This window comes from Diabrotica virgifera, chromosome 3, assembly GCF_917563875.1.
Source record: "Diabrotica virgifera virgifera chromosome 3, PGI_DIABVI_V3a".
Lineage (NCBI taxonomy): Eukaryota > Metazoa > Arthropoda > Insecta > Coleoptera > Chrysomelidae > Diabrotica > Diabrotica virgifera.
Window position 1 is genome coordinate 46782725 of NC_065445.1, and position 10383 is coordinate 46793107.

The 10383-nt window shown below is 33.9% G+C and overlaps 1 protein-coding gene across 1 annotated transcript; it reads left to right on the forward strand.

Annotated features, from left to right (window-relative positions):
- The first annotated feature begins 4088 nt into the window (after positions 1–4088).
- On the forward strand, positions 4089–8627 carry LOC126881071 (uncharacterized). The gene is made up of 2 exons (XM_050645098.1): positions 4089–5363; positions 5496–8627. Exon 2 carries the CDS (start codon positions 7100–7102, stop codon positions 8597–8599), a length of 1500 nt encoding a protein of 499 aa, XP_050501055.1. The 5' UTR covers positions 4089–5363; positions 5496–7099; the 3' UTR covers positions 8600–8627.
- The last annotated feature ends 1756 nt before the right edge of the window (positions 8628–10383 follow it).

The window sequence follows — 10383 nt, forward strand, 5'->3', positions numbered from 1 at the left end:
TTCTTCTTGAAGGGTGTATGCAGAGCTGGAGAGTCGTGTAGATTCCGCCATCCTGGGCCTTCATCTAGAGTTGCTGATCGGGACGCTCAGATCTTAAGAGGGGAGCAGTGTAACAAAAGAGAAATCTTGGCCGACCGCCGTATAACAGTAAACACCTCGAGAATGACGTCATCGAATAATCTAGGCCTCGGCGGAAAGGAGGAGGAACTTCTCGAACGTACGACTCGTAGGCGGAACACGCTGATAGCTAGAGATGGGCGTCGATTGTTCCAGAATAACAACTGGGTATAAATACGGGCATATTTGTAAATAGTTTTTAGTCTTAAGCTAAAGTTTGTAAAGTAAACTTGTATAAATAAATAATAAAGTCGTAAATAAATACCCGAACGCTCGTTTTTGTTACAGTATACAAAAAAAGAATGTGTGTGTGTACTTTGTACGCACGTAAGAAGTTATACTTCTATTATAACATAATCTAACTTCATATTTATTACATTCTTTAAAGGTAAAATATTGCAAAACATCTAATTTTTAAAGAACTGCTTGGATTGACATGAAATTTGGCATACACATAGATAAAAAGTCAAAGAAAAAAATTGATATTGTGCCGTTCCGTGCTTTTGCCATAGGGGTGAGTTTCGGCCCCTTTTAAGGGTGAAAAATATATGTTCGAAATTAGTCCGAAAATGGATAATTATTATTCTTATTATAATTAATGGACTAATTCTAGCAACTTTTTTCTATAAAGTTCTTTCACCAAGTTAATACTTTTCGAGTTATTTTACGAGTGAATATGTTAATTTTTCTACAAAATAACCACGTTTTCAGACGGGTTTTCGCAAATAACTCAAAAATAAGTATTTGGTGGAAAAAAAATTCTTTTCAAAAATATAGCACGTAAAAAAGTGAAAACTAGGTGTATATATTAGGTCACTATACCTAGCAGAAGCAGAGTTATAGCTAATGAAAAATTGGTTCATATTCGTCAAATTCAAAATCGTATATTTTAACGTGCCATAAACAAAAAACGAAGCACTTTTTTGAGGAAAACTCATTTTATCTGTTTTGAAGTGTTTAAAAATGCTTATTTTTGTTTTTTAAAAAAATTTTTAGCATCAATAGTAAACAAGTTACTCTTAAAATAAAGTTGGTCCCTTTTTTTGCTAAGAAATCGGGAAAATCACCCCCTAATTAGCATTTTAAATGAACTTAATTGTTATCACTTCACAAGTTTTTTACACGCGTATGTATTGATCATACGATCTGTAAGTTTCATCGGTTCAAAGTCCTTATGTTTAAAAGAGCTGTAGTTAAATAGGCTTGAACGAGTCACTTATCACGAGTGTATGCAAATTTAGAAACACCGAATCTTGACCAATTTTTGTCTTACAGAAAAACAAAAAAATACAAAATATTCAGAACAGTAAAGCCGACTTTTTTTATTGTTGAAGACTTTTGGTATCTCTAACAATTTTTAAGTTATTTTGAAAAAAGGATATTTTTTGCAAAATTTAAATTTTAATAATTTTATTTTAAAACCAAATTTTTTCAAAAATAAGCACTTTGAATCGATTAAATTTACAGATCATATTATAAGCACAACATAATAAAGTAACTTGTGAAGCGGTAACGATTAATTTCGTTTAAGTTGCTAATTGGCGGGCGATCTTCCTGATTTTTTTTGTCAAAACCAAAGGGCCATCTTTATTTTAAGCGTAACTTCCTTACATTTGATGCCTGAAATTTTTTTTTTATAAAAACAGGAATAAAGCTTTTTAAACACTTTAAAAAAGTTGTAATGTGTTTTCCCCAAGAATGCTTTATTATTTGGATATTTCACATTGAATTATTCTATTTGGAATTTTTCGAATATGAAACTATTTTTCATTAGCTGTAACTCTGCTTTTGCTAGGTATAGAGACCTAATATATACACCGTTTTTTACACTTTTTTATAGGCTATAGTTTTGCTAAGAATATTTTTTTCGACAAAATGCTTACGTTTTGAGTTATTTGCAAAAAACCTTCTAAAAACGTGGTTATTTTGTTGAAAAATGAACATTATTCACTTGCAAATATCTCGAAAAGTATTGATTTGGTGAAAAAATTCTATAGAACAAAAGTTCAGGAATTTAGATATTTTTGACAACATTATTGAAAGAAAAGTTCGATATTTCCTCATAGACAAAGCGAAAAGGGCGGGTTCGTTAAAAAAAATATTCCCACGAGATTTTTTTGCATAATCACATTCATGAGAAAACCCAGAATAAGGTGCAAGCAGTCGCGAACGCAAAAAGTGGTCCAAATTAAAAAAAAAATTATATCAAATTGCAAAAACTATTTTTTTTATCCAGGAAAATTTTTTTTAGTGTTTTTGGACCATTCCGGACAAAAAAGGACTCTTGTAATTTTTCTCTAGAGTTGATCCTTTTCGAGTTATAAGTAATTTAAAATTTGAAAAACGCTAATATTGCCATTTTTAAGACTTAATAACTCGGTTAAAAATGATTATTATGAAAGTCAGAAAGTGACTAAATCAAAGTTTCTACGTGATCCTAAAGAAATTTGTGTCATTAATTTATTACTAAGCCGTTATTTTTAATTACTAACAATGAGCTGTTACATCGTATTAACGCGGCTATAAATATGAGTGCGAGTAAGATGCACCATTGACTGTCGGAATGGCATCTCTCTCGCACTCACCTTTGCCGGCCGCCTAATACGTGCATGGTGCTCATTATTATTACTTAAAAATAACAGCTTATTAATAATAGCCTGAAAATATCTCCTTATTCAAAGTCTACCCTAGGCCGATGTGTGCTTTTGTCTTGGGGGCGGTTCCCACCTCTTCTCGGGGGTGGAAAATTTTTTGGTTAAACAACTACGGAAGTTCCTAGAGAACCTAGTTCTAATTAAAAACTGTTCTATAATTTTTTTTTTCGAAAACTGAATACTTTTTGAGTTATTCGTGGTTGAACATTGGCCATTTTCATTGAAATATAACACCTTTTCAAACGGTTTTTTGCGAATACCTTAAAACAATGCATCTAACGAAAAAAATTATATAAAACATTTTTGTAGCTCATAAAAAACAAAGAGATTCGTTCCTTCTTCAATCTTCTAGTTATAACACAAAAAGAGATATGGTAGGAAAAAAGTTTGTTTTTTGGTGCATGCTCCAATCAGTGTATTTGTTACAGTTCAAGTTGATTCTCAGTTAGAGTTGACTCCAACTAGTTGGAGTCAACTCCAACTGAAACGAGCAGTAAAAGTTGATTTAAAAAATTTAAATCAACTTTTACTAGTTGGAGTTGACTCTTACTGGATCGATTCAGTAAATGTTGATTATACGAGAATCTCAAGTGCATTTTTGATGAGTGTGCGTTTCTTTGTTTTGACCGTTTCAACTACTTATTAGCATAGTCTGTAATGTCGCCCCCGTTAGGTAAATTATTCTGATTCGATTTTTTGCACAAACTTACTCAAAGAAATATGTACATCCGTATAACAATCCTTATAACAAATACACAGGGTGTCACGCGGTACCGCGGTCGAAAAATTGTTTAACCAATTTTTGTTAACCAAATTCACAAAAATAATTTTTATCTACTGTATCTCATATTATGTAAAGCAGCGGTTCTTAATCTGTGGTACATGTACCACTGGTGGTACATATAATTATTTGTGGTGGTACACAAAACACACAAAAACTTAAAATAGTAGTACATAGTAAATCTTGATTATACAATCTAAAAATATAGAAATACAATAAAATAAACTTAGATAGTACATGACTCATAAAGATTGAGAACCGCTGATGTAAAGGTTTTATTGTGTGAAAATTGTAAATATAGATAGCAGTACATGAAGGGTTTAAAGTGTGTATGAAATAACAATGTATTTTAAATGGGTTTTACTTTTTCGCACTGTTTTTTAGCACACTGTCATATAATTAAACATCCTTAACTTTCGCCTTGTAGCGTTTAAAAAACCAGTGAAAATATGATCTTTAGATTTGTATAGATTTTACAATCCCTCTCTAAGAAGTCCAAATTTTTTTATTCAGTTTTTTACTTAAATTCAGATTGCAAGGAATTTTCTAAAACCGCACCTGTATACATCTACGAAGTATTCCGCAACATTTCAATGTGTTACAAGATTCCTGTTTATTTGAGACGCAAAAACAGAATTTGTAAGAAGTTTTGACAAAAGTACAGTTCTAATGCGTTGATGAACTTTCTAGAATAAATGTTGAAAATCAATTTGATTGGTTTGTTTGAATTTGGTACAAAGATCGAAGCTCGTAATTGGCTCTGAAGAACGGAAGCCGGAAATTGCGTAGTGACAGGATCAAGGAATTTTGGCAGGAGACGGAGAAGAAAGCAGGCATTCTTACAATGGTAGTGAATCAGTAAACATCGATAGTGAGTTACCGGCTTTTTTGTGACGCAAAAAGAATTTCCAAGTAAATGGGATCTATCAAAGTTCTTCTGTGTTGTTGTTAAGTAGGTGTACCATCAGTTTGATGGTGTAGCAGTTCCTTTTTTGATGGTAAAAGTGTAATATACGCTTTGTAAAAATACTGCGTATGTATTTATGAAAGCCGGCATAGTACTAATATCGTAGTGATGAATTAAACCCAAGCCTCCCGTCTCCTGGATTAGAAAACCTATTTCCCGAGGTAAATAAGCAAATTTCTTTTGTTTTATGGTATTTTCATGGTATAATGGTATATGGTGCAATCAGTAATTTTCCATTGACATTTTCCCCTTCGAGTGACGTATGAACTACGTACGTGCTGTCAAGTGTCATGTCAAGTTTCACAATGGTGAAGTTTTGAATTTTAAGGTATAGTGACTTTTAATAATTATAAAATTCTCAAACTAATAACGTTAATTTCTTTCAACATAAAAAAAATAAATCTTTTTGGAACTTAAAATACAAAGATGAAAAAGTAAATTGTTGAACAGAACAAAGAATAATTTTGCTTCCATCATTAAAATATTATTGTAAAGACATAATTGTAAGTTAATGTTAAAATCCTTTTTGAAACCTTTTGAAATAGTTAAAAATAAAAGATTTACGGAATGATATTTGACAGGTGACATAGTTGTTGTTATTTTCAATAATTAAGTACTACGAGGAGTAGTCAGTAATTCTTTAATGTAAACATTGTTCCCTGAATGAATATAAATTTTTGTTTTAATGCAAATGCTATAATATATGTCATAATTAGGTCAGTCAGTCAGTTATACAAGTCATAATTAAGTCAGATATCAAATCCTCAATGCAATAATATTATTGTTTATCTTTTGGTGCACCATAACCTATGTTCAGAAAAGTAGATGTATTTTTTTTTTACAGGTAATCTTTTATGTAATCTGAAAGTTTTGTTATGTCAAGGAATAATTTTTCAATAAATGCCATAACTGTGTATTTTGTCCTGTTTATTTACCGCTAACCTATTGGCAAAATTTTAACCACAAACTTTAAAAGCTTTTTAGAGTCAAATTTTAAGATGTTGGATGATCATAGAAAGTAAAACTCCTGGTAAGGCGCCCTAACAAAATATAGCCAGGATTTATATTTAACACCCCAGGATATCTGTAAGTACCCTTGTTTAAATTTTTGATAGTAGTAAATATTCCCTAATCCCTAACTTCTTCTTAACGAACTCACAACCTTAGCTCTCCAACCAAAACACGAGCCGCCGTAGCAAAGTAGTTTTTAGAAATATCCCCTAGTTTTCTCGACCCTTTTGTATTTAAGCAGTATCTAAATTTTCCAAGCTTTTATCTTCCCCCTTATTTCTAAGTGCTACAAAATGTCGCCCTAGAACGTGGGGCCGATTCATTTTTCTGCCTCTTTCAGTGTCCAGTTGTGCGCTACAAAATAGCACCCTCAGACGTGAGGCCAGTCTCTTTTCACCCCCCAGTCATATCGTTAAGTTGTTCCCAAGCAGTTTACATTTTTTTAGTTAGTCCCAACTGTTTTTCAACTTAATTTCCTCTCCTTGCCCCAGATTTGAGACCGATTCTACTATCACAACCAGTATCGCAACATAGTTTAGCCCAAGAGCCCCTACATTTTTTTAGAACGTTACGAAGTGGTATAAAATTTTCAATAGGATGTGTAAATATGTACTCATAGTAGTGTATTAACATTGTTTTTATGTATGTACTTATAGTAGATGTTAATACAGTACCCATGGTGAAAGCAATATTTAAATTTTTTTTAAAAAAGTATTGATTGTATAGACAAGTAGTCTATATAAGTAGCGTTGAACATTCCAATATTGAAACTATTGATAAAGTATAACATTTTAGTTGTATTTGTGCATTTATTCATAATTGATTAACAATTTTTTACAGAATAACTTGTTTTTGTGATTTTTTTGTTCGTCATTTGAGTATATGTGTATAGTCTGTGTAGTTTCCGTTTGAGTTTTTAGTCCCAATGTTGTCTAGTTGTCCCATTATTTTTTTCTCAACTAATCTAGTTTTGTCAGTGTCATAAAGATACCAAAGGTTAGTTGGAGTCTGCCTGTGAAGTAGTTTGAGTGTATCCGTGAAGTAAAGTAGTTAGTCAGTCCAATTACTATTTGTCTTTCCCTTCTTGTACCAGAATAGATCACAAGTGTAATACTCGTGATAAAGGAAGTGTGCTTAGTTGTCTAGGAACACTCCCATTAGTTATCGGAACAAGAACCGTTGTTGGTGTTATCCCGTGTAAGCTCATTCGAGAAGCAAGTTTCAATATTGTTTGTGTTTGTCTATCCCTGTTTTGTCTGAAAATATTTGAGTCTGTTGTTTCCTGTTTGTTTTGTGTACCCTTGTGTTATTCCCTGTTAGTCCGTGTCAGTGGTGGAGTGTGAATTTTTTGACCAATAGTTTATTGACCCCTCTTTTGTTTATTGAGTGATTGCAGACCAAGAGCAGAAGTTGCAACAAAGTCAGTGAGGTTAGGATCTGGCTGCGTGAGAGTGCAAGTGAGGTTTGTGTTCGTTTGATAAATAGAAACGGTTTTTTGTCCGAAAGTCATACTTTCTACTATTCCCTTTGGTCTTTCCCCTGTGTGTTGTTTTCACCCCAGTTTTAAAAATGAAGTCTACCCAAGTTAATGATCTGAAAACCGATGAGTTATCTTATGAACTTTTCATAAGAGGTTTTAATGTCCAAAATAGGACTGTTGAAGAAAAACGTAAGTTGTTGAGAGGTCAGTTAAGTAAAGAGACCATCTCATCTTCCATTAATTTGACTAAAAATGTAGTCGATCCTGATCAAGAGTTACCTACAATCCAGTCAATATTAGCAGATTTGCAAAGTATTGCGCGGGCAATGAGTGCACAGTCATCAAAGGCTGACTTTGCTCGTTTCAAAACAAGGTCCAGTCATCTGGATTTCAGATTGGAAAATTTCCCTGATAATGTAGAAGAAGCTATAAAAGAAGTTATTGACAACTATAAGATGGATTTATTGATGTTGACTGGAGATGTCTTAGAAAAGGAAGAGACATCTGACAATGTGTCCGTCCCATCGACTAGTGGTACAACTTCAGTCCCCGTTGCCCCTATTAGTTCAGTTTCAGCCCCTATTATACAAATTTCAACTCCTGTTAGAGTTTCTGATTTAAATATCAAATTTAATGGTGAGAGTAAAGCCCTTCCCACATTTTTAGAAAAAGTAAGAGATTCTGCTAGATCCAGAAATATTTCTGATGATGTCCTGTTTAGATCAGCTTTTGAGTTATTCGACGGAAACGCTGCTATTTGGTATAGGAGTGTTGGAAATACAGTTAACAGTTGGAATGAGTTGGTAACCCTTCTCAAAACTGCTTTCCTACCCCCAGATTATAATGATAATCTCCTTGATGAAATTAAAGGTCGAAAACAAAAAAAGTCTGAGTCAATCACTATTTATTCCGCAATCATGGAGAATCTCTTTAAACGTTTAGAAGAGTACCCATCTGAAGCCCAACGAGTAAAGATTTTAAGAAAAAATATTTTGGTGGATTATATTCCACTCGTAGCCCTTCAAGATTTTCCCACTGTCGAAATGTTAGTCATAACTGTTAAACGTTTGGAGCAAAATGTTTTGCCCCTGCTTCAAACTACAAAAGGTCTTGCTGGTATTTCATTAGAGGATTCAGAAAAACCCCAAGAGAAGCTTCAGGTACTTGATAAACAAGACAAGCCTGATAACCCCAAAGGAGACAAACGAGAAAAGCAAGATCGTCCCTTTAAGAAATCCAAGTCTACGCAGAGAAATGAGAGACCCAATCCTCCAGTAGATACTGATGAAAGACATCAGTCTTCTTCTTCTTATCCACCCCACAGAAATCAGTCTTCTTATCCACCTCCATTGATGCAATCCCCTCCCTATCGACCGTATGGAAATCAGTCTTCTTCTTATCAACCTCATTCAATGCAACCCCCTCCACAACCCTACCAAACACATGACAACCCTAGAAAAATTATTTTTTGTTTTACTTGTGGTAAGCCCAACCACATTTCTCGCAATTGTACAAACAGAGAAATGTCTTGTTCTCGTTGTGGTAATAAAGGAGTGAGAACGTCCTCCTGTATGTGTCAAAAAAACTAGGTAGTGTGCAGCCAGTCGGCAGTTGCACTCCATATAGAGTTAAGCCCGACAAATTCCCCCAAAACATACTTAACCCTCTTTTTGAAAAGAAAGGTTGTGACAGTCGTCCTCATGTTAGTATTTCTATCTTTTCTAAAAACTTTGTCGCCCTCTTAGACAGTGGTTGCACCACATCCGTAGTAGGTGCCGCTGGAGTTAAATTTTTGGATTCCCAAGGAATTAAATATAATTCTACTCCCTGTAAACACGTCTGCTTAGCAGATGGTTCTCAAAAATCAGTTGTTGGTACTATTGATCTTCCAATTGAGGCTGATGGTGTTTCCCAAGTAGTGAAATTTCTTGTCGTACCCTCCGTTCCCCATAGTTTTATTTTGGGAAGTAACTTTATGCATAAATTTTCAGTGTTCTTGAATTTTAGAGATGGAACATGGCATTCTTCCCAAAAGGAAGAGAAAACAGAAACTTTGTATTCTGTAGACTCATTTTCCCCCACTGAAAAAAATTTAGTAGATTCCACAGTCGCTTCTTTTGAGGAAATTTCTAGTTCCAACTACATTGGAAGAACCAATAAAATTGAAATGGTTATTGACACTGGTGATGCAAAGCCATTTAAGAAAAGACAATATCCTTTATCCCCATACATGAATAAAATACTACATGAAGAGTTAGACGATATGTTACGATTAGGAGTAATCGAACCAGCCCAATCCCCATGGTCAAGTCCCATATTATTAGTCAAGAAAAAGTCAGGTGAATATAGGTTCTGTTTTGATGGTCGTTCATTAAATGAAGTCACTGTTCATGATACATATCCTTTGCCCCAAATAGACAGAATTCTTTCGTTACTTAGAGGAGCTAAATGCATTAGTTCCATTGACTTAAGAAAAGCTTTTTGGCAAATCCCGCTGCATCCTGACTCTAGGAAAAAGACAGCCTTTAATGTTTCTGGTAGAGGTTCCTTTCAATTCACTTCTGTTCCTTTTGGTTTGTGTAATAGTGCACAGATTCAACAAAGATTAGTTGATGCTATCTTTGGCCCTGAATTTGAACCCTATATATTCTGTTATTTAGATGACATCATAGTGTGTACCCCATCTTTTGAAGAACATATCCGATTGTTGAAAATTATAAGAGATAAACTGAAAGAAGCAAACTTGACCATTAACATCGATAAGTGTGATTTTTTTAAATCTGAATTGAAGTATCTTGGTTATGTAGTTGGTAACAATTCCCTTAAAGCAGATCCTGAAAAAATCTTAGCTATGGTTAATTATCCCAGGCCATCTAATTCTACTGAAATTAAAAGATTTATAGGTATGTGTTCCTGGTATCGTCGTTTCATTAGAGATTTTTCCAGTTTAGCCTCCCCTATTAATGACCTCCTTAAAGGTCATAGAAAGAAAAAACAACCAGTAGTTTGGACTAGTGAAGCTGAAAAAGCTTTTTTAAAAATTAAAGAACTCCTAATTTCTGCCCCTATCTTAGCCCAACCCAATTTCGAACTTCCCTTTGTTGTGCAATGTGATGCATCTGACACTGGTCTTGGTGGTGTCTTGACTCAAACTATTGATGGTGAAGAAAAAGTTATAGCTTATGCAAGTAGGTCCCTTTCCCGAGCTGAAAGAAATTATTCAGTTACAGAGCGAGAATGTCTCGCAGTGATCTTCGCTATCGAGAAATTTCGAGGTTATATTGAAGGAGTTAAGTTTTCGGTCATTACTGACCACCATTCACTTCTCTGGTTGAATAAACTGTCCAATCCTACAGGCAAATTAGCCAGGTGG